Below are 23,222 nucleotides of genomic sequence, written 5' to 3' on the forward strand. Positions count from 1 at the left end.
CACACACACACACACACACACACACACACACACACACACACACACACACACACACACACACACACACACACACACACACACACACACACACGCCCACGTACACACACACCAATCCTCAGAAAAGGTCAGTTTGGTATGGTAGATTTCTGGATTTTTGCTACCAATTTTTGCAAATTGTGTGACCTCTGGAAGGTCACACAATTTCTATTTTTTTTTCTTTAGCATAGCAACCATTATGCTTAAATACAAGAGATATAACTTAGAGAAAAAGTTATTTCAATCACAGCTTTATTCAAATCCTGGTGAGGTTCTGTTTTACAAGGAGAAACGTGTTTTCATGTCTGTATGGTTGTCTGTTATTGGGATGGACTGCTGACCCAGCCAAGTCCACTCTACCATCAGCCCACAGGGAGAACACGTGTGCTGTTGAAACCACAGTGAAAATGTTAACTTTTTACAGGAGCTGTGGTGACATCTGGTGGTGCAATTTCAGACTGCAACCACCTTTATAGCGAGGTATGTATGGAGCTAAATTGGGGCCATGATATCTTTATTTTTTTATAACGAAAAGAAAAACGAAAAAATTATTTTGAAACCCTAAAAATGTTTAAAGCTGAAGAAAAAAAATAAATATAAAAAGTAGTTGTTTTTTTTCAGTTTCACAGGGTTTTTTTTTTATTTTAAAATATTTATTTCCAATTAAAATTTTTTTCAATTTCTAAACTATTCCAGTTTCCAAAGGGTTTTTTTTAATATGATTTTTTTTTTATTTAAAATTTTCCAGTTCTTTTCAATGAATTTTACGGCACCAATTTAGGTCCATATGTATTTAGTTCCACGCAAAATCCTCCCTGAATATCTGATAAATGTGCCTCCTGTTCATCCTCACCGTCTGTCTGGTGGATTATCGAGTGGACATAAAAAAAAAAAAAAAAAAAAAAGGCGCGGATGTTGAATGCAGCATCCAGTAGGGTGTGTGCTGTCTCTAGGCAACCATAACAGCGCCTCAGTGCAGTAGCGAGCGCGAGAGGGGGTCCTGTATTAGTACCTGTGTGCTTGCCTTAATATTTCTCATCTTTTCTTTTGCTCATTGTTGTATTGACTTACATTTAGCGTGACGGACGTGTGTATCGAAAATTTAGGAACGCGCGAAACGAAAACTAGGGATAACTCCTAGCTTTTAGTCGATGGCTCTGGCAGCGCGCGCATGCTCAGTAGCAGGTCTCCTTCATCGTGCCCTGTCTTCAGAAAAAGCAACGCTTAGCTAGGCTAGTTGGCAATCCTCTCAGCAGCATCACGCCAAGGTCCCCTGTAGGCTTTGTGGATACGGTTGCTAACAGCTCTGCTGGACTGGTGAGGAGCCTTTGACAACACGAATGAGCCTCAGACACGCCGTGGGGCTTTAGGACACGCGCGTCAACATCAACGTTCGTCTCCGACGTTGGCTGCGTTTCTTCCGAGCGCGTTGTAGCGCAGTAGCTAACGGTGTCCATTATGTCATGATGCTGAGCCACGAAAACCGCAGCGTAATCTCCGGACGAAGGCTTTTCCACGTTTTTAGGGCAAACGCTTGGGAACGCGGCGTTATGCTGGCCTTTATCAGCTGAGTGGGGCTTTAACTGGGTGTAGGTGGGACCAACGAACAGTCTCCTCATCAGGTTAGCCTGAGCAGCGAGCTGAACCCCCTCAGCTCCCTCACTGGCCTCTGCTGTCCTTTGTCCCCCGGCAGAGATGCTACAACTATCTGGTGGTAACAGAGAAAGTTCCCACCTCTTTTACATCCCAGGTGGTATTAATGAAGGTTCTCCCCTCTGAATGAAGCAGGGGGCCCAGTCTGTCCCCAGGCTCCCAGGAACATTATGGAATTAGATTTGAAGTTGGTTTCCTGGTTTGAATAAGTTCAGTGGAAGGAAAAAAACTTTTCACAGACTTTATTCCATATCCTTTTGTCTAGATAGACATTATATCCTCCATTGATCAACTTCTCTGTAATCTGTACTTCTTGCCTCTCTATAAACTTCAATCATTCTTCCTTCCTTCCACTAATTAGCCCCATATTCATCCTTCCTTCTTTTTGTTCCTTTATTCCATCTTTACATCCAGCCATCATCCATCTATCCTCATCCATCATTTGTCGCCCATCCTTATCCTTACTTTTGTCTTTCTCCCTTCGTTTCTTTCTTCTCTTTCCTTTTGTCCATCTGTCTATCCAACCATCTGTTTGCCCTCTATCCATGAAACTAAAATTGCGCTTTGGTGTCTTTCATTAGAGGTTTATAGTTCGAAGACGACGAAATCTGAACACCTTTAACAGCCACTTGAGTTAGCAAATGAACTAATTCCGGATTTGCTTGCAAAGCGCAGCAATAGAAGACATTTTTATGCAAGTCAAAGGCAAAAAAGAAAGAGGAAAATGTTTACCATTTTACCTCCTCACACCCCTTATTTCAGGGAGTGAGGAGGCTGTAATTAAAATATCCGTCTGTTATCTAAATATTTTAGCTGCAGGTCCTTATAATTTTTGTAGCTGTGGTTTAAACAGTTTTTCTACTTTTGTCTTCGTCAGAAAAATGGATAGTCCTCCTACATACGTGGATCTTGGCAAGGCCGCCAGGGACATCTTCACCAAGGGCTACGGTGAGCGACGCCTTAACCACAGGACAATATTATTCACTGCTGGGAATCTCTGAAGAGAGCAAGCGGTTTTGTATTTTTTATTTATTTATTTTTTTGCCGAGTCATAATACAGTCTAGAAAAATTGCTGCTCTTTGTAAAGCGGCTGTGAGAATGCTAATCTGCTGAATGGGCGTAGCAGAAGATGCCAAAGAGAGGATTCCATTGAGTAACACAGGACGCATCGTCTCACACAGGCTCGTCTCATTTAAATATGTTACTAGTGTCCGCAAAATGCTTGAGCTGTGAGGACCGGGACCCCTTGATCTAAAAGTCTGACTGGGCTCATGGCTTCACATGATGCCATTTAGGAGAGGGAGCGATTCAAAAATGACCCAACAAAAATCATTTTCTACGGATGTCACATAGCAGTTTCTGTGGCAGAACTGTTTAATCTTGCAGTTTTTCTTGCTGTACTCTTCTGTCAGGCAGGGTCCTGTGGGGTTAAGTACCACCCACATAAAGAGGCTTTAGTTCTAGACACGGCTGTCACAGGTTCGATTCCCGGACTGATGACCTTTGCCACATGTCTTCCTTCTCTCCCTGTACCTACTTCCTGTCTTAGCACCTCCAAATAAAGCCAAAAAAAAAAAAAAAAAAAAAAACGTAACAAAATATGAAATAAGTGAAATACTTTTCTGTCAGGCAAACGTTTCAGATGCTTCCGTTCTGTGGCTTGAGGTGGTTGAGGCTACTGCTAATTAGCTGCTAATATACCCTTGCTAGCTAGCTTTTTTGTGTCTATCATGGGTATTGGCTCAACCGATACACTGTCACATGCATTCTGTGAAAAAAAACCTCAGCACTTCCAGAATAAATAAGACATGGCAAGACATGCAGGCCTTAACTTTCGTTCACAATGGTCTTAAAAAAATCTTCAAATTGAGTTGGTTGCTTCTCTGACATTCGATCGGCTAGCACTCTCAGTGGAGTCCTCCTGCTCACTGCGCATGTGTTTTGACCCCAACAGGCTTCGGGTCTGTGAAGCTGGAGCTGAAGACCAAGACTCAGAACGGAGTGGTGAGAACTCCTTTACTTTGCTCCATTTCTCCTCTCATCCTGCTGCTCTCCAGCCAAGCCCATCACCGCTGCTCAGACACCTGCAGAGTTGCTGTTGCACATCTTCTGCTTCACGCTCCTTTAAGCACCAGTAACCGCTGTATGATCTGAGCTTTAAGGTTTCCCAGGATGCAGAGTGCCTCCGGCGTTCCTGCTGCTTTGCTTTACCTGACCTCACTCGCAGAGAGACGTGACGGGCCGTGATTGGCCGTCTGTCTCTCTGCCTTTCCTTTCCTAACCGCCGCTCTGTTTCCATGCTGCCGCCCTGGACTGTTCACCCTCTAACGTAGATGGTAAGATGGACGTCCCGAACCTATCTGACCGCTCTGGCCGCCCACTCCCCGTCCCCCCCAACGTGACGCACAGAGCTCCATTCACCCCATCCTTTGCTTTTACTGTCCGTTTCACATTTTCTTTTACGTTTCTTTTTGTCTGTAATGTTCAAGTTTCTTTCTGTCATTTGTGATTTCAGAGTATAATATTAAGAATAGAGAAGCATTTTACCCTTCCTTACATTTAAAGTTCAAAGGGAAACCTCTAGACATCTAAAATATTCCTGCTGACATCTTGAAGTTTCTTAAAGCGGCAGTATTCTGTAAAATCAACTTTTTTGCGCTTTACGTGAGGTTATAATGTTATTCCCTCATCAAAAACTGACCTGAAGGGTTGCTTTGATTATTTCAGGCATGTTTGACAAATTCGTTAATCACTATGGTAACCATTCAGCTGAGCAAAATGGCTAGCTGGACCTAGCCCCACCTTCAAAAACAGAGCTACAGTTCTCCAGCTTCCAAGCTTGAAAACTGGGTGGGACTCCCCCACTCAGCTCCTTCAGACTAGCCAGGAGCAATTAGCAAACATCTGGTGGAACTGCACATCAGCTGAGCTTGTTGTAGGAGCTACTTCTCAGAGCAACGGAAGGCGAAGTTTCAGACAGTGCTGGGATTTCTTAAAGAGACAGTCTATTTACAAAGTAAAATCAGTGCGCCTCTTCTATTCTTTTCTCTGCAAATGAACAAACCATCTTAGTATTAAGATGAAGAATCCAGCTAAATTTCACATAGTGTCTTTGAACTCAGCACTACTTAGTTTGTTTCCCTGCAAGCAATTTTTAAACTTGTTAACCTCAGGTGGGTTTAACTCAAACCAGAGTTAAAATACAAGATTCTTGACTTAGTTCCACCTGTTCTGTCACGAGTAAATGATTATTGTGGAGAACTAAAAATCTTAATTTTAAACATTTTCAGAATATCAAACAGCTTCAGGAAAATTCTATACAGACAAGTATGTAATATGTGTAGTTACATATTTCTGCCACTGGAAGGCAGTGTTGGCAAGTTTTTTATATTGTCTCCATATAATTTGTGGAAACTTGAGGAAAAACAAAGGTTTTCCTGTTTGTTTTAAATTTTTGTTTCTCATCTTATTTACTTTCTACTTTTACCAAACAGTGTGTGAAGACCCGCTCAGAGTTATTATGAGAAACATGATTTTGAGTTGTTGAAAACGATCATCCCTAAAAACCTTCTGACATGTCTGTCTCAACAAGGAAGAAACCCAATACGAGATAATCATCAGTGTTTGTATTGTTTTGACTTTGGTTTCGGCAGGAAAAGCAGAACCAGTTCTGTCAAAATGTTGCAAAGTTCACTGTAACAAACGTCAGATGACAATATATACAAAATATGTTGAGGAATGTTTTAAAAACAATCTGTATTTTTAATCTGAATTAATTAATGTTTACATAAGAAAAAAAGCCACAACCAAGTTAACAATTAAAATGTATATTTTAAATTCTTTGACTGAATCTTTTCTGTCAGTGGGAGAAAAAATGTTCTTGATTACCATTTTTCATTTCTGTTTTGTTTGCACCTAACTTTTCTGTCTGCATGTTAAACTCTAGCTTTATGACATCAACATATGTTTTCAATATAGTGGTAGTATGAAAGACGTATTTTTTTAAAAAATGCATTGTACTTTTCTTGATTTTATCCACTTTTTCTGCCATCTTCTGTCTGTTTCTTGTACATGTTTGTAACTGGCGCCTCTTTGCATGAGAGCAGAGACATCTACATGTGCAGGTGTTGCTGTACCGATTCAAGTGCAGGCTGCAGGGGAAAGAAAGAACAACGTCCTTTTAATGCTGGAGTTCTGTGTAACAGGACATGATAGAAATGATCTTTAAGAAAGAACGCCTCGGCAGGCTTGTGAAATGTTAGCGTTCGTGACGGGAAGGAACGAAAGGCTGAACAAGAGTGGTTCGCTTGCAAACGTTGTCAAAAGCAACACTCTCTTCTCTACAACGCAGCACGAGTTTGACTTTGACCTGTAGGAACAACGTTCAGCTGCGTCAGAACCACTGGAATATAGATCCATAAAACCACAAACCTTAATGAACTGCAGAAATAGTTCATTAACTTGTCGCACGACAAGTTAATGAAGTTGATGGTTGATGGTGTTTTTATGAATGTTTACCACTGAAGTATCATTTGGTGAATAATGACTCTTTCAATGCAACTGAAATGTCATTATTCACCAAATGATACTTCATGACAGCAGTGGTAGACATTCATGAAAACTGTCTCATCTTCATGACAGGTTTTACATCATGTCTATGACAGTGTCATGTCAGTCTTATTCACACCCCGTCTATCAAAGTGTTACTGAAAAATCAGGTCCAGACACACAAAACCCTGGAATTGAAACAGGATTTGTCCTTTTTTCTTTCCCCTCCACTAACCATTTTTGTTGTTCCTAATCTGGTTCAATTAAGGTTGTGGGTATTTTTTTTGTTTTGTTTTTTAACCTCTAATAAACAGTTGCTTTTTAACTGTCAACAATAACAGTTGAGGCGCTCCGCCAGGCTGTTACCTCGTCCCCCTTCTTGTCGCTGTGCAGGAGTTTCACTCTACAGGCTACAGTAGCTTGGACACAGGGAAGGCCAATGGCAACCTGGAGACCAAGTACAAGATCAAGGATTACAACCTGACCCTCTGCCAGAAGTGGAACACGGACAACGTGTTGATCAGTGAGATCACTATGGAGGACAAGGTGTGTGGTGCTTTTTTGTTGTTCATTTAGTTTCTCCCTGCAAGTCATTGTTAAATGTTGCGAATGTTCTATCGGTTTAAATGTGCTGACACTAAGCTTTCCTCTTCAGATTGCTGCAGGACTGAAGATTGCCTCGGAAATTTCATTTGTACCAAACACAGGGTGAGGCCGCTTTTGTGCATTTCTGACTTTTTAGACCATGTCAACGTCTAGGTTGGCTGCAGTCCAAGAAGGTTCTGATGTTGTTTATTCACCTTCATTCATCTGAATACAGTTGATGAAATCGATTGTCACATTTATTTATTTTATTTTTTTGTAGTAATACGAAGAACAATCATGTCACCCAAATAAAGTAATAATAAAACAAGAATAAAGTAGCATTAATTTGGGAAGGACGATGTGATAATATCAAAAAAGAGACAATAAGACGAAAATAGTCATAATATTACAAGAAAACAGTCGTAATATTCATTACGACAATGAAGTTGCAATTTTTTTTTAGAACAAAAAATGAAACCGAGGAATGTTGAGCATCTTGTGAAGTTACCTTTATATCAGTTTTACAATTAAGAAACTACTTACTCTTCACACATCTGCATCGACTTATCAGTAGCAGGACTGTGAAATGATTTAGCAAACGTCTCTATTCCTCTTTATTCCGCTGTTACAACTTTATTATTGTCATTTTAAAAAGCAGTCTTTAGCCTGGACCTGATGCTCTGTTGTAATTGCCAGATTTGTCTGTAAGCTATCAGAAAATGCAACAAGGTTGTTTTTCAAAAGCAGCCTGTTGCGTCTTTGCTAACAAGTGTTGCTTTAACAGGAAGGCGTACGGGTGAAACCACACATTTACATATGCGCTTATCAAAGGACACAATCTTTTTACATCAGATGAAGCTTTTCCTGTTTTATGTAAGTTAGGATTAGTAAAATTATTGCTGTTTGCTCAATGAACTCAAAGTTAGAGTTTACATAAAGCAATCACGTTTCGTCAATCTGGGAAAGCTTTGACATTTACACTCAGGCTTTGTAATGGAGGAACACGTCTGGATTCACCGCCTCCTTGTGAGACATCATGGAGAAACCAAGAGAACCCAACCAAGATCCCAGGAAGACAAATGTGGAAGGTTCATCCAGATGAGAGGGACGTTTTCCCAGTAAAACAAGTTCTGCACTCATGTGGGCTGAACAGCCATTAGAACTTCAGCCAGGAAACAAACTGGTCTTCCAAATCCACATGGGGGGAAAAAGGACGTCCGGAGTCTGGTCGACACAATTTTTACAGCGTTAATAATCTGGATCGTTCCCGCTTAGTTGCAACATGCAGACACCTGAGAGCCTGGAGCTGCTTAGGGGCAGAATCACAAAGTCCTCTGACTTTTTGAACCTCCACCAAGAGGAGCTCCTGCTTGTCCACCATGTTTTTCCACACTGAACTGGTCGGGGTGCACCAGTGCTTTTGTGTTAAGAAATGTTTAAAGTTACAAAAATTTGGAGGCATCATAATGTGGATGTAATAGCAATGTGAGGCCAACGCACAGGTTCAGAAATGAAACTTCTAGTTCAACGCGTCAACTACTAACCGAGCTAAATCCAAGTCTTTACTGTTACTGGTGTATAAAAACCTTTTAAAATAAACATGGTAGGATGGTGGGGATGGAAAGCCTGGTGGGCTGCCAGGCTGATAATACACTGGAGGAAACCCTGAAAGCTGTCTCAGTTTGGTCATTCTGTCTTCAGCAATGGATCAGAATTCCAGGAAATAATTATTAGAAGTTTGTGGAGGAAAATCCAAAACATTTCAAGCTGAATTAGCAATTTTAGCAAATATGTGGTAATTTTTTGTAAACTTCTGATGGGGAAAAAAAACAAAGAAATTGCGTCAGTGTTTTGGCATTTAGCAATAAAATTCATGTTTGTAATCCCAGCAGCCTAAAAAATGTAAAAGTTGAAACTGATTCAATGACATTGTGCAATTGTAAATATATGATTTTAATGCAGTTCTGCAGTGAAGACAACCGTTAAGAGTAGTTGCTGCTTGACTTTATAGCAAGAAAACTGGCAAGGTGAAGTCTGCCTACAAGTCCCAGAGTATGAACCTCGTCTGCGACGTGGACCTCCAGGGCCCCATTGTCCACGGCTCTCTTGTGTTGGGCTATGATGGCTGGCTCGGCGGCTACGAGACGGTCTACGATGCCACCAAAACCAAACCGGGCCACCACAACTTCGCCCTGGGGTTCAGGTCTACGGACTTTCAGGTGCACACCTGCGTGTGAGTATTTGGTCCGAGTTCACCGGGTTTGGGCCTCGTCGACACGTCTCCCAACGCTTTCCTCCTGCGTCTCTCTCAGTAACGAAGGCAGCGAGTTCAGCGGCTCCATCTACCAGAAGGTGAACGACAAGCTGGAGACGGCCATCACCCTGGCCTGGACCGCCGGCAGCAACAACACCCGCTTCGGCGTCGCAAGCAAATACATGCTGGACAAGGACACCGCTCTGTCTGTGAGTCCTCCGGTGTCTCTCTGCCAAAGACTTTCAACCTCTTGTTGTTTGTTCTCGGTTCAGAGCTCATTATGTTTCCTCCCTCAGGCCAAAGTGAACAATGCCAGCCTGATTGGACTCGGCTACGCCCAGACCCTTCGGCCAGGTAGGCTCCGGCTCAGAACCGGGCTGCTCTGACCAGCCCAGGAATGTTGGTTCTTGGGCTGGTCGGGTTCGGGTTCTGTAGAAACAACTTCACAAGTCTCCATCTTTAATGGGATTCAAAAATATGACTGGAAAATGATATTTCTAAGCTTGTCTGTTCGTGTGCCGGTTCGTGCCTCGCTTTTTAAAGACACGCACGCTTTAACTTCTGCTGTGGTTGTGTGTCTGCAGGCGTGAAGCTCTCCCTCTCCGCCCTCATCGACGGGAAGAACTTCAACACAGGCGGACACAAGCTGGGGCTGGGCTTCGAGCTGGAGGCATAACCAGAACTCCTCACCTGTACCGGACAGCACCACCTTTCATGTAGCTCCTCTCCTCTGGACTCTCCTCACCTTTAAACACACACACACCCTCACACACGCACACACACACACACACTCCCTGCGCTCCTAACGAGCATTTCTGACACTAAAAGTTGAGTCGGGGGGAAGGGAGAGTGTCGGCCCTGAAATTTGGCGGTGCGCGGTTGCGAAGGAGTTCCTGATGTTCTGGCTGAAGTCACACCATTTTATTTCGCTGTCGGTCTTGAAAGACGTTGGTGTAAAAGTGTGTAACTCATTCCAGCTGTCTTTACCTTAAAGCATGAGAGAATGAAAACATGGCCGCAGAGGCTGGCTGATGTTTCTTTGCTTGGTTAAAAAGGTGCAGTGTGTCTGCTTTTTTCTTTTTCTTTTCAAATAGGTTCAAACACTTTTTGTTTGGTTCAAACTGAAATCCTTCATGAGAGCCTTTTGCGTGTGCGTGTCCGCTCTGCCTGACAGGTGAAATCAATGTGGTGGAATCTTCTGGTATCTTCCCGTAGTTTAGTTTTGCATTTCTACAGCGTTGCTTCCATCTGTCTCGGCTCAGCGGCCACAAAGACGGCGAGGATGTTTTGCGTTGAGGCGCGGCTGGTTCCTCGAGCGGGTTCCGGTCAGTGACCAGCTGCTTGACCTCACTGGTTCATCGCCACACTGTTAACCCCTTCACCCTCCTGAACCCTCCTGAGCCCCGCCCTCAGCTTCACTGTTTCTACAGCCGCATCACACGTCTAAGATGGTCTTATTTATTTTAGCCTTCAGATTGTTGTCATTTGTCTTTTTTTAGACACAGTACCTCATTTTTTCCAATGTAAATTGAAGAATTCTAATAAAAAAATTGCAAACATGTCTTGGATTTTTTCCCCCGCACATTTCATGTCGGTATCTACAGATTCACTGATCCACTTTTTTCACTTCTGGTGCCAAGGTTAATGTCAGCCGATACTCATCCCATACATAAAAACAGCTGAGTTGATTTAAAACTTTTCTTCTCCTTTTTTTTTATATATATTTTAAATATATTTGATAACTGCACTACTGCATACACCAAAAGCTTCTCAAGTTTGGTCAAATATGTGAGAACAACTTTCATTTGTTCAATCAGTGCAGTTCAAAATATAACAGCCCATGTAAAAAGAATGGATATACATGGATGTACTGTGGCAAATGTTAAAGTTGGTTTACGTTTACTAACTAGAGGATTTAGTGAAAATTTATTACTGTGGATTTTATGTAGAGACGTCAGAGTAAATGGGGCTGAATGTTCACAGGCTTTTCTCCTTTTCCTTCCACATCATAACGACGCGCTGACGACAAATGTGTAATAAAGATGAAAGTAATAATTGAAAGTAAAAAGGGCTAATACATCAAAGAGAAGCTAGTGGCCTCTACAAAGAGTTGAAATGCTGCAACATTAAAGAAATCATTAAATAACCACAAATGGAGTCAAATGCTGCCAAGTGGCTTCAGACCAATAAAAATGACTCAATGCAGGAGGCAAAAAATTATTAGTGGTTAGCAAGACAAAACATGCACATGTTGGTACTCATGTACTGACTGGGCTAAATGAGCCTCTTATGGCCCATTTAGCCCAGTGAGTTAAGTGGAAGGTTGTGTTTCTGTTTTGAACTGGTCCAGGATTCTGTTTTTGTAACCTCACCTAAAAGCTGCAACACTTCCTATTGTAGAAGCACCGCCTTGTCTTTTTTTTTTTTTCCAGCGGCTTTAATCCTCTTCCATATAATTCACAATAAAGAAAATTGTATACGTTTTTTTATTTTAGCTGTATTCTCTTTAAAGGAGCAACGTTATTAGTTACTCTAAATGTCACTATGTGGCTGGAAAACATGATACTGGCACTTTAAACTGGCTCACATGAATCATTTCTGTTCTTTGAAGGTCTCAGAGGTTTGTTAGAACAGGCTGCTGCTGCCTGACAGCCTCATGACACCATCAATTGGCAAACACTGCTAATCCACCTCATTTGCTTTTGCCGCTTCTGTTTAAATCTCTCCGTCTGGCCGTGTGGTTGGAAAGCCAGGGGATTTGACGTTTGACCTTTATGATCAATGGAAGAGACGGTTTGAACTTCCTCCTTCTGCCTCTGCTCCTTCTGCAGCCATGAATCCTCCTATTTGAGCGTTAGTGACGCTAATCAGCTGCTGTCTGTCTCAAAAACAAAGCCTTGTTGCCAGAAAGCAGGAAAGCAAATCCCTCCAGCTGCGCAGCTTCCAAAACGAGCAGGAATAATCGTCCAAACATCAACCAAAGAACTAAAAGAAACAGAGTGAAGAATTTTCCATCCACTTCATGCTCTAATCTCCAGAGAACTATGTGGAAGTAGAGAAATGCAGAGAAATGCAAATCAGTTCAAAGAGTTTCATGGATACAGAGCAACTAAAAAGGATCGGAAATAATTTAAAGTAACTAAAACGACTGGAACATCACAGAGAAAGATACACAATGGTTTACAAGCTGCACAGTTACACTTTTTGGCAAAATTGCTAAAAATTGCTCTGAGTTTTTAAGGCCTGTATCTTGAACTTCATAAATACAGACCTCAACTCAGCGGCTTGTGTGTGACGTGACAGAAAAGATTCAACTCAAAGTTAAAGTTTATAAAAACTTTTGCCCCAAAACATTTGACACTCGTGTTGGAGAAGAATCCCACAGCAAAGCGTTTATAAAATGACTTTTCTTGCCACGGAACATCAACACGAAGACGACGGAACCAACAGCAACGCAAAATAAGTCCAACCTCCCGACTCCACGAAAGCATTTATTCTGCCGGTGTGGGTCCGGGTTCAGTCCCTCCGTTGTAAAATCGGTGGGAATCATGAAAACGTGTCTGAATGGGTAATAAATAAACTGATGTTTTAAAGAAACGATCGAATGCGAGAAAAAGTCACATTGCTCATGCATGACTCGTCGTTAGGACAGAACAGAACTTTTGGTTTTGATGAGAAACGTCTCAGTCTGGAGGTTCAGTAGGTCCTGGAAGAAAAAGCTCCTTTAGTGGCGATGCAGAGTCAACTAAAGCAACGTCCTTCAGTCCTTATGGAGACATTTCTGTTTGAGCTGCCTACTTTGCTCCAAGGATTAGTCCACCCAATTTACATACACATAGCAAAAGTACATACATAAATAACAACAAGCTTTTGCATTTTTCTTTTTAAATTCCCACCCCTGACTGTTTTTTTTCTTCTTTTGTTGTGAGCATCCATTGCACATCTCAGGAGGAAAAAGTCCTGAAGTTCTCTTTTTTTCTCTCTTTACATCACAAAAACTTGACATGATACCAAGTTTGTAAGATCCACCCAAAGGGGCCCAATAGGGGCCCCAACGTCGTCTGGAGACCAGAAAAACGTGCGGCTCTAAATTCAAACTTAAATATTTCAAAATCTGCCAAAGATTTTATCATTTAACAAACATACCAGTCGGAGTTCATCACCTTTTTAAGCTCACAAAGAGATCCTACATCATAGAATAGAAACATATTTGGGGGGGAAATGTCTTATGATCCAATTCTGCCTCGGTTATTTGAGAAAGACTCTAAACAACCGATTCAGGTCTAAATGCAGCTGCGAGGGAACATTTGTCTGTTTTTAGTCCAGCACACCCACCTTGCATTGTGCAAATGCGGTTTTCTGATGAAAGCTGTTCTTGTTAACGTTAGAAGACGCTTGATTCAAACCAACCGTGACCCAAATACACACCTCGCCGACTTCCCCTCGTCTGTGATTAAGATAATGACAAAAGGTTTCAGTATGAAGCTCTGGTTGGCTTCATGCTGAAACCAAACCAAATACCTGCTGGATCTATTAATACCAGAGCAGGAAAACGTCACCAAATGGCAGGAATCAAAATAAATACCTTGGAAAGAAATTATCGTATGGCTAAAATTTATATTTAGAAAAAGAAAAATGTAATACAAGAACTTCATCTGTAGTGCGATGCAGGCTAAAAGGTTTGAAGGTGACAGACATTATTATTATTTCTGTCATAATATTATCAATATTACAGTTGAGCTGCAAGAGCTTTTCTGTTTAAAAGCAAAAAGCAAGCAGATGAAGCAGCATGTGCAGAAAATACCTCAATAACATAAACTCAAGCATGTCATGAGAATTTCATACTGGCATTAATAATAATAGTAACAGCCCTAAGTCAGTCTAAAAGCATTCATCATTAGACTTAATAATGTATCTATTAATTCATATTAAGTTTATTAATTAATACCCATGAGGTCGATTTTTGAATTTGCCGTATCCTGGGAAACTCTCGATGTGTTGAATGGGAAGAGATGCTAACTGTGGTAAGCAATAAATAATGTGATGTCATTTGGGTGGACCGATCCTCTAAGGAGTGTTTGGAATATTTTCACAGGATTTATTTCCCCATGTGTCTGGAAAACCTCCAGCTCTGGCTTTGGGTTTTCAGTTCTGCCTTTTCAAGTTTCAGATTTCATCACTCTCCCCTCCCACTTGTATTCTTCATGGACAAAAAGGAGTGTAAACAAAAAAGCAAAAACAAAGAAGAAAGAATAACGTCAAAGGTTTCCAGCGAGGGCGTTTCACAGCAGATTGACCTTTGCCACCACTTGCTTGCAGCCCGACTGGGAATATTCTCGCCCTGCAACTACGGGGTAGTACTGGATCTCCCCCGCCAGGCGTTCGATGTTGCTGTGGTCTGGGTAGAATCCCTCTCGGGTGATTTCTTCCAGAAAACACTCCATCACGTGGCTTTTCTCCAGAAGTCCCAGAGGCAAGAGGTCGGCCTCGGCCCACAGCCGGTGATGCTTCTCCAATGTGTTGCGCAGAACGGGGGTCAGCTCCTTGACCAGGTTTCTGTGACGGCCCGAGGCCGTCATCGCCATGGAGATGCTGGAGGAGTTCTGCAGCATGTGCTTGGTGATGTGCGCGTGGCCCAGGTTGCTGAGGAACAGGTAGATGGCGTTCAGGTACTCGTTGGACTTCTTGGAGGCGACGAGCTGCAGCAGGACGTCCAGGATCTCCACCTGCATGTGCTCGGCCTCGTCGAAGATGAAGAGCGGGATCTTCTCCTCCTCCTCCGCCCTCTCCACCATCTCTGAGATGAGAGAGGAGAGGTTGCGGGCGCACTGCACGGCCTCCGCCTCCTGGGGGCAGTGGTGAAGCACGTAGTACTGCAGCACCAGGGCGTCCCCCACCACCGAGCGGAAGTGTCCGGCCAGCAGGCGGCCCAGGTGGCTCTTTCCCACCCCGCTGGGCCCGTGGATGGACACCACCAGCGGCTTGTTGTGTACGTATGTGGACAGGTAGTCTTTCAGGTGGTACACCAGGCCCTCCACCGCCCCCTGCTGGCCAAACACCTCGCGCCTCAGAGTCTTCTCCAAGCCTTCCAGGTCGTATCGGAGAACGTGGTCGTCCAGGTTCTCGATGGCGTTGTACACCTGGGGAGAAACAGTCACACGGTTTAGAAATCCGACGACACGTGGGAATATTTTTGCATCGCTTCATTAATGCGTTTTATGAAATAATCAATAAACCGTTTTATATGTTCAGAAACTACAGATTATGCTAAAACCTGGCTCATCTGTATATCTTCCTTTTAAGCTACTATTGAATAAAAGCCACTCGTGTTGTAAAATCAGTCTGTTAAAGGTACAGCGTGTCGAGTTGAGAGACATCTGGTGGCGAAGTTTAAAACTGCAACCAAAATGTTTGGTCTGGTCTCTGTAGTTATTTCACTATTTGTGATTGGTTGCTAAGGTTGCAACTAATAATAATAATTATTATTATTATTAATTCTTTTGACAATCAGACAAATGCATTTTAGTCAAAATAAAATAACATTAGCAAATTAATATTTCTGTTCCTTTTCAACTCAGAACGTAAACACTTTATTGCAATAGGGAAGCATTACTGTAGTGACTGTAGTGAACCTTAAACATTACATATATTTACATATGTATGTACATATACATATAGGCTTTTTGTATACTCCAGTTAACAATTAATCTATTATCTAATTATTTCAATAATCGATTCATCACAATTAATCCAACTAATCGTTGTATCCTTTAGTTTTACTGTAAGCATCTCTTTGTATATCATCATCAAGTACAGTTTCCAGTATCTACAATTTTTTGTTACCATCTATTTTACTTGTCACAGTTCAGTCATCTAGACTAACTCTCCCACCTTCCTGCAGACGACTAAAACAAACGTGTGAATGTCTGCGGTCCTCACCAAACTCCCACGTTATGTTTGACGATTTCGGTTCAGAAAAACCAGCGGCATCAATTAACTTTGAGCTCCTCTCCAATCTTAAATTTAACAAAAAGAATGTTCAGACGTACGCGTGTTGAACCGAGCCTCCAACGTGTCAGACGATCATCAAAATGAACCTCGTCTGGACATGAGTTCCAGATCAATACCTGAAACGACTCCATCGCATTTAAGAACTATTGACACAAATGTTACTTTTGTTCTTCCGCTATTTTGAACCAAGACTGCGAGTTCAGACCATTTAATACCAGGAAAATGTGGGAGCTGATCTTTAGAAGGCTTGACCCGCCTTCAACTTTTTTCCAAAATGTGAAAAAATTTGTGACTTGCAAAACAGAAAAAAAACCCTCAAAAAACGATGGTTAAGGGGAAGTACTCGGTAACACATCCGTAAAAATGACTGCAACTGACGGTAACACGAGGAACACCCACAGCCCATAGCTGCCAGAAATGACTTTGATATAATAAACCATTCATTGTGGAAAAACTTCTTAAAATATGCATTTATAAATACCTCACATCACCTCCGAATCTCTCTTTGTGGTTTCTAATGTAACGCCTTAATAATCATGTTGTGTGGAATGTGAAGGGAAGCTGGTATGTCTGCACACAGCGCTGCAGGGCAGCAGTAACTGAATCCACTTAATCACATCTGGATCAACCAGACTGCAGAATAATGACAGCTTGCTAACAACAGCAACAACAAGCAGGCAGGGCAAAGGTTGAACTGAAACCTAAAACTGCCAGCGAGAAAAGAAAAACCCAGACTGTTGAGGTTCAGCAGGCAGAGAGGAGCGGCTCTCTGAGGCTGGATCATTTCTGTCAAAGGTTTAGTCAGTCAATGTCTTTTAACATCCAGAGTATTGTTTTCTTATTTCCCTCATTGATTAGACAGTATTTACAGGAAAGGTATTTAAAAAAAAAAAACATTCAAAATTGCGATGAAAACTGTTTTAGAAATCAGTTATTACTGAGTGGCAGGCCAATCTGTTTTTATATTTTCTGTCTTTTTATTGCTTTTCTTTGTTAAAACTTCCCCGAAGCCTTCTTTTGTCGCTTTGGATCTTCTTGAAGACATTTTTTGACAACATTTCACTTTTAAGATCATTTCCGTCAACTTATTTAATAGATTTCTGTAGCTGTTTTGGCGTCTTGAATTTTTTAAATTTATTTTTCTTTGTAGATTTTGCCTTTTTTGTTAGGAATTAGTATTTTCAAGCAACGCAGTGCCAATTTATCGCACCAATCAAGTAACTGTGTCAACATAACAGTTGCTGATGTGGTTTATGACACAGTTACATAGCGGTTGCTATATTGATTTTGATATTTAACACCTTGAAATTGGGCCTCTGTCCCTTTAAGAAGCCACTGCTCTTTCTGGAACTCCGCCTTCAGGAAGTCATCACTCCCATATTAACCGTTTTTTACCAGTGTAACACTGAGATGTAGTTTGTATAATGAGCTCAACAAAAACCAGCTGTTTGCTAATTGTTACTGGCTAGTCTGAAGGAGCTGAGAGGAAGCTGTGGGGGGAGGGCTGCTCTGTGAGGCGGAAGCTTGGAAACTGCATCTCAAAGGCGGAGCTAAGTCCCCCCACGTGTTTGCACAGCTGAATGGTTGCCACGGAGATCAAAGGATCTCTCAAACATGCGTAAATAAATCAAAACCACGTCAGCAGCCTTTAGACGAACGCCTATTCTTCCAAACCAGGAAAGGAATTAGACCAGAGGATACTCACTTATACTTATCTACCAACGCTGAATAGGAGAATCTAGTTTATTTATTTAGGATCAACATTAATTTTTTCTTTTTTGGCTCTTTGGTTTGTTATTTTGTTTCTGTTTCCTTTTCATTTCTGTAAAGCACTTTGTGATGCCTTGATGCTGAAAATGTGCTACGTAAATACAATTACCTTTATACCAAAGCAACACTCCAGGTGTGTTTTTAATGAGGGACTAACATTGTAACAAGATGTAAATGTCAAAAAAATAAAACAAAATAAAAAGTGATTTCGCATAATCCTGGCTCTTTAAGTGAAGCCAGTTTCTACATAATAAAACTGTTCTCTGCTTTGTTTTTCCATAATCGCAAAAATCAAAACATTAGAGTACAAGTCAAAGTGAGAATGTCTACAGCTGTCCTTCATGTGGACGACTGTCAGTGGTTTACCTGGACAAAGACTATTGCGATCAGCAGGTAGAGGCAGTACGTGGCCCGGCTGCGCTCCTGCTGCTTGGGCACCGTTTTGCACGGCCCGTCGTTGGGAAACAACACCCGCCTCTTCCTCCTCCTCTTCTTCCTCTGAGGGACAGAAGGAAAGGCGGGGAAAGTGGCCGGGTTGAGTCCGTCGAAGGTGAAGATTTTGGGGCTGGTGCGTCCCGGAGCCCCGGCGAGGCCGCCCGCCGCCGCCGCCGCCACCAGGCTGTGGGCCATCTCCTGACGCCGCAGCTTCATGGCCTGGTACTTCTGCTTGATGCGGATGACGGCGCGCAGAGAGGCGAAGCTGGACGGCTGGGTCGGGCCGCTCCGCCCCGTCTGGTTCTTCCCTCCGTCGCTGTCCACCTCCTCGTCCAGCTCCCCCTCGAAGTCCTCCACCAACTGGGAGGAAGAAGTGCTGCTGCTTTCGTCACTCATCTACGGACAGAAAGGACAGACTTTACCTGCAGGAGACGCCTCTTCCAAATACCGTCTGACCCTTCCTCCGTTTTTAGCACATCCTCAATTTTTCAAGAGGAAACCGTTTACTAACACGTCACCACATTACTATCAGTATCCCGGAAAAAAATAAATAAATCACTACCTAATAGACAAAGAAAATTTTAAGGGTTTTAATCATCGCAGCAGACAACATCTAAAGATGAAGAGTATTTAAATATCAAGCTGCAACATGACAGGATGTATGAAAATCAACAGCGACAATATAAAAGGCAGTGGACTCACTTATTCCTGTGTTATTTTGACTATTTATGAATGCAGTATTTTATTTATTTTTAGCCTTTAATCAGGCCAATAAAACACTCATTTTAACCAGAGTCTTTCAACAACATTTGGTTTGGCTCTTAGGCTCCATGATCCTGCCGACAACGCCAAAAAATATAAAACGCTTCTGTCCACTCATCAGGTATGAAACGTTGCCCATTATTATCAATAATAAAAGTTTTCTATGTTCTACACAGTCTACTGTCAGGAAAGCGGGTGATGTGATTGACGAGTGAAACCAGCTTGATGTGAGGTTTTTCCTCTTTGTACCTGAAATCATTCAAAGAGTACGTTTAGTGTCGCCTTTGATATTGAAATGCGTTTGATGAACTGAAACAGAAACAATCTGTGGCTTTTAGAAAAAAAAAACTTGATTGCACAATTAAATTTAGTTACCTGTCAGATGTGTGCATTTTATGACCATTTATTTCACAAATTAATCGACAAATATGAACAATTGAGGCACAGAGGTACAAAAGGAATGTGGGAAAGAGCATAAAAGTGGTGAATTTCCAAGAAACAGTTTAACCCGGGAGTGGGTTTCGTGCGAAGGACGTCCTCTGCGTCTTTCCTTTGTGGGTTCAAGGAAATAAAACGCTGACTGCTGAGGGTTGAAACAACCACAGTGTAGAGAACAAGACGGTGAACTCTCTCTTTTACAACTCTGGGGTTGATTATTGATGCAGGAAATCGTGGTTAAAAACCACAGAAGACCAATTCGGTCCGTTGCAGCAACATTTCTACGTTGAAACATGCATTGCAAAGCGGAACCTGTCAGTAAGTGTGAAACGCCGTCAGCCGGCTTTGCTGTCAGGACACCTTCTCAAATGGGAGGGTCATCAGAGAGGACGAACGCGTCTGCAGCACCACGGCGCCGAAACGCAGCATTGGGAGGAAGTGCAATAAAAGTTCCGTTTACGCTGCGGACTGTGGGGTTTGTGCTTTTCCAGAACTAAAACACAGCAGGTCAAAAGGTTGAGCTTTTTTTTTTTTTTTTTTTACTTCTACAGGAAAAAAAAACCCTGTGGAATAATAAATCAACATTGTGGTATTTGGTGCATTTGGGTGAAGCGGTGGGGAGGGCTTGGCTCTGAGCTGATGGATTCAATGCCTCTGCCATCTGTCTCGCTTTGCTCCGTTACCAAACCAAGAGTTGCTCAACGTCACATCGACAACATATGTGCCTGCAACCACACAGACGTGAGATATTTAAATGGTTTAAAAATAATAATAATTACAAAAACTGCTTCCTTGCAAAGTTTCAGCTAAACTATCAGCAGCTTTCAGCAGCAGATGAATAAAAGTTGACTGCTGAGAACAGCAAGGATGCAGGGAGATTCAGGCAAAGCCAGGCAGACATCAGAAGATAAAGATCACATTTGCATTTTAAAGAAAGCTTCTCTCTCTCCCCTTCCTTTTCTTTTTCTTTTTTTTTTTTTTACATAATATTCAAATGGAATACAAAAGAAAAAAATCACACTGTTACTGGAGAGAGAGGGAAGTAGCAGATGTTTCGGGAAGCTTTGCAAGGCCCTGCAGAGTGACGACACATGCGACAGTTTCCTCTGCATGACATGCATGCAGCGCGTTCGCCTTCATCCAGGTGGATTTCAACATGCTGACCTGCTTTGAAACCGGCCATCGTTTCATCTGCAGAAACTCCTCATTCAGACTGTGGCAGCAGTGTGAATCTGAGCTCCCAGCACAGGAACTGTCAGATCCACCCAGGAGAGGCAAAGGACAGCGAAGGCTTTGTCTGACCCATCAGAGGAAAATGGAAAGTTATAAAACACACACACACACACACACACCCACACACACACACACACACACACACACACACACAGAGTTCTTTTACATCAGCGCTAAAGAATTCCACTGGGCTCAGTGGGAGCAGAAAGCAAAGGGATATCAGAGACCATCTGGTTGTTTTCCTGCGTTTTCACATGCAGAGACCTGAAAGACCAACAGCATTCCAGACTGATCGAAAACTTTACCCTGATACTACTAGTACTAGCACTAGTACTATAACTAGTACTACAAACACTACTACCACCAGTACTAACTAGTACCACTAGTAGTACTAGTACTACCACGAGTACTTAGAAATGTCTTTGAGTTTCCTCCTCATAAATTCATCATGTTTCCACACAAACATCTCAGATCTGCAGGTCCGATTCCACTTAATGCGGGTATTTCAAACGAAATGACTTCTTTTTTTTTTCCAGTCGCACACACACAGAGCAGGTCGCGCATCCCTCCAGCTCCAGCTGTGAAGGCCAAAAGTCAAGGCAGAACTCAAGACAACTCGTCTCTCCGATTACCTTCGAATGTGGCACGAAACCGTCCAGAGTGGGCCGACAGTCCGTGGAGGTTCAGTCCATGACTCGGAGGAGCGCAGGAAGCCCGGCTGTCTGACGCGGCTCCGCCTCGTTCTTCCTCTTTTTATTCTCTCTGCCGACACGAACACGATTGTTTCCTTTAATTCACTCCAGCTTCTAAGACTCCCTCTCTCTCTCTCTTCCTGTCTTTCTCTCTCTATTTTTTTTTTTATTACATTTAATTATATTTTTAAAGGCACGTGAGAATCATTGGTTATATCGAGCCTGCAGCGAAGCGTTAACTGTTAACTGCTCCAGTCACCATGACGACAGAGTCACAGAGGGTTTTCTCTTCTACGGTTTGTGGCTAAAAGTCCGAAATGCCGAGCTGGAAATGTGAGCAACGGCTCCCCCAGTGGCTGGAAGCCGGAACTACAACTTGGAAATCCAGAAATGTGGCATGAATCACATCGCGAGAGTCCCGTTAAATATCACCGGCAAAGAGTCATCTCATGTGTTTACGAGTTTATTTAAAAACCAGCGATCATTGCTCTGCAGTTGTCTGAATGTACAGATGATCTCACAAATCTGCTCTGGGATAATTGGAAAATAAACAAATAAATATTATTGCGAAAAAAAAAACACAGGATAAAGATTCAGACTGGACCAACCTGTCAGTGACCGGGACCGGACCGGACCGGACCGGCTCTCTTCACCTTCAGTTTTTCAGCATCAAATCGATGATGCGAGAAGAAGAAGAAAAAAAAGTATGGAGAGCCCGCCGTGCCAAACAAAACTTCAAACAAAGCGCCTGAAATCAGTGCAAAGCAAAAACGAAACTGAATCAGTTGACGAGGCTTCAACGACCCAAACCTGTCCGTTTCTGTTTCTCTTCCTGCCCTGAGGAGAATTCAAGCATGTCAGCAGCAGCTTCCCGGGGGCGGAGCCATCACTGGCCTGTCAACCAATCAGAGGCGGACCTTAAGAGCGGGCGCCCACCTGGTGTAACGCGCAGCCAATGAAAAACAATTCAAAAGTCTTCCTGCCTCAAGGCGTTTAGTTAGCGGCAGAGAAAATGTTGACAGTCTGTAGATAAAACATGAAGGATCAAATGTCCACATTTATCCCTGTTTAAAGTTGCAAACCAATGAAATGTTGGATTATATTAAAATCTTTCTAAAAACATCTCAACATTCTGATTGACATAGATTCCAACAAACAGATTTTGGTCCAGGAGATGGAGGGAAGCGGTGAAAAGTGGACGGTTGGATCTGAGATGTTTGGAGGATCTTGAGATTCCTCTACGAAAATGTCACCAAGTGCGATTTGCACGTCAGCAGTTCACGTCTCATTAAGCTCCAGACATGGCAGCTCAGGACGTCGCCTCGTCGGTTCCCACGTCATGATGTAAACTAAAAGGTTTCCAGAGGTCATCAGAGGTCAACCCCCCATCCACACACTCACATTTGTAAAATCAAACTAATCTGGAGTCAATCAACTTATGCAACTTTTATTTGGACAAATTCTTTGTTAATATCCTTTGAGGTTTGCCGTCCTCACCAACGCAAAATCCAAAATGGCTGCCATGTGTTTGCCAGTGGTGACAGCAGCACAACTAAAATGGTCTGATTTCTGAGGATTTCCCTCTCAGCAGATCCGTCACTTGTTTTAATAATAATATTAATAATACATTTTATTATATTGACTCAATGTCACCGAACAGGAAATACAAGAATTTTGGCTTCTCTTCGCAGGGAGGGAGGACGATGAGGACAATGAGGAGGATGGGGACGATGAGGACGATCGGGACGGTGAAGACAATGAGGACGATGAGGACATCTCACTAGTTTTCGCTTGATTTTTATTT

At 42.4% G+C, this 23,222-nt stretch overlaps 2 protein-coding genes across 5 annotated transcripts; one reads left to right on the forward strand and one right to left on the reverse strand.

Moving 5' to 3' along the window:
• The first annotated feature begins 1,006 nt into the window (after positions 1–1,006).
• On the forward strand, positions 1,007–10,636 carry zgc:56235 (Voltage-dependent anion-selective channel protein 2-like). Of its 3 annotated transcripts, none has more exons than XM_055060610.1 (9): positions 1,007–1,050; positions 2,567–2,637; positions 3,645–3,694; positions 6,632–6,784; positions 6,894–6,946; positions 8,835–9,056; positions 9,136–9,286; positions 9,374–9,431; positions 9,662–10,636. In XM_055060610.1, exons 2-9 carry the CDS (start codon positions 2,571–2,573, stop codon positions 9,751–9,753), a joined length of 846 nt encoding a protein of 281 aa, XP_054916585.1. In that variant the 5' UTR covers positions 1,007–1,050; positions 2,567–2,570; the 3' UTR covers positions 9,754–10,636. The 3 variants fall into 3 exon arrangements, with proteins under 3 accessions (XP_054916585.1, XP_054916586.1, XP_054916584.1); XM_055060611.1 differs by having other exon boundaries at positions 1,019–1,040; XM_055060609.1 differs by lacking the exon at positions 1,007–1,050 and adding an exon at positions 1,057–1,353.
• Positions 10,637–11,059: 423 nt separating this feature from the next.
• On the reverse strand, positions 11,060–22,225 carry tor4aa (torsin family 4, member Aa). 2 transcript variants are annotated; one of them, XM_055060608.1, is made up of 3 exons: positions 22,027–22,225; positions 18,225–18,689; positions 11,060–15,217 (listed from the first exon to the last, which is right to left on the reverse strand). In XM_055060608.1, exons 2-3 carry the CDS (start codon positions 18,687–18,689, stop codon positions 14,360–14,362), a joined length of 1,323 nt encoding a protein of 440 aa, XP_054916583.1. In that variant the 5' UTR covers positions 22,027–22,225; the 3' UTR covers positions 11,060–14,359. The 2 variants fall into 2 exon arrangements, with proteins under 2 accessions (XP_054916583.1, XP_054916582.1); XM_055060607.1 differs by lacking the exon at positions 22,027–22,225 and adding an exon at positions 21,359–21,672.
• Between the last annotated feature and the right edge of the window lie 997 nt (positions 22,226–23,222).

Source organism: Poeciliopsis prolifica, unplaced genomic scaffold, assembly GCF_027474105.1.
Source record: "Poeciliopsis prolifica strain line A6 unplaced genomic scaffold, Auburn_PproV2 SCAFFOLD061, whole genome shotgun sequence".
Classification (NCBI taxonomy): domain Eukaryota; kingdom Metazoa; phylum Chordata; class Actinopteri; order Cyprinodontiformes; family Poeciliidae; genus Poeciliopsis; species Poeciliopsis prolifica.

Bases quoted from the DNA above. Each gene is read 5' to 3' on its own strand.
- zgc:56235 (XM_055060610.1), top strand. From the start codon at position 2,571: ATGGATAGTCCTCCTACATACGTGGATCTTGGCAAGGCCGCCAGGGAC. The intron at 6,947-8,834 runs GTGAGGCCGCTT...TTGACTTTATAG, and splicing joins TCATTTGTACCAAACACAGG to CAAGAAAACTGGCAAGGTGA. The intron at 9,432-9,661 runs GTAGGCTCCGGC...GTGTGTCTGCAG, and splicing joins CGCCCAGACCCTTCGGCCAG to GCGTGAAGCTCTCCCTCTCC.
- tor4aa (XM_055060608.1), bottom strand. From the start codon at position 18,689: ATGAGTGACGAAAGCAGCAGCACTTCTTCCTCCCAGTTGGTGGAGGAC. The intron at 15,218-18,224 runs GTAAACCACTGA...GTTTCTCCCCAG, and splicing joins TCGCAATAGTCTTTGTCCAG to GTGTACAACGCCATCGAGAA.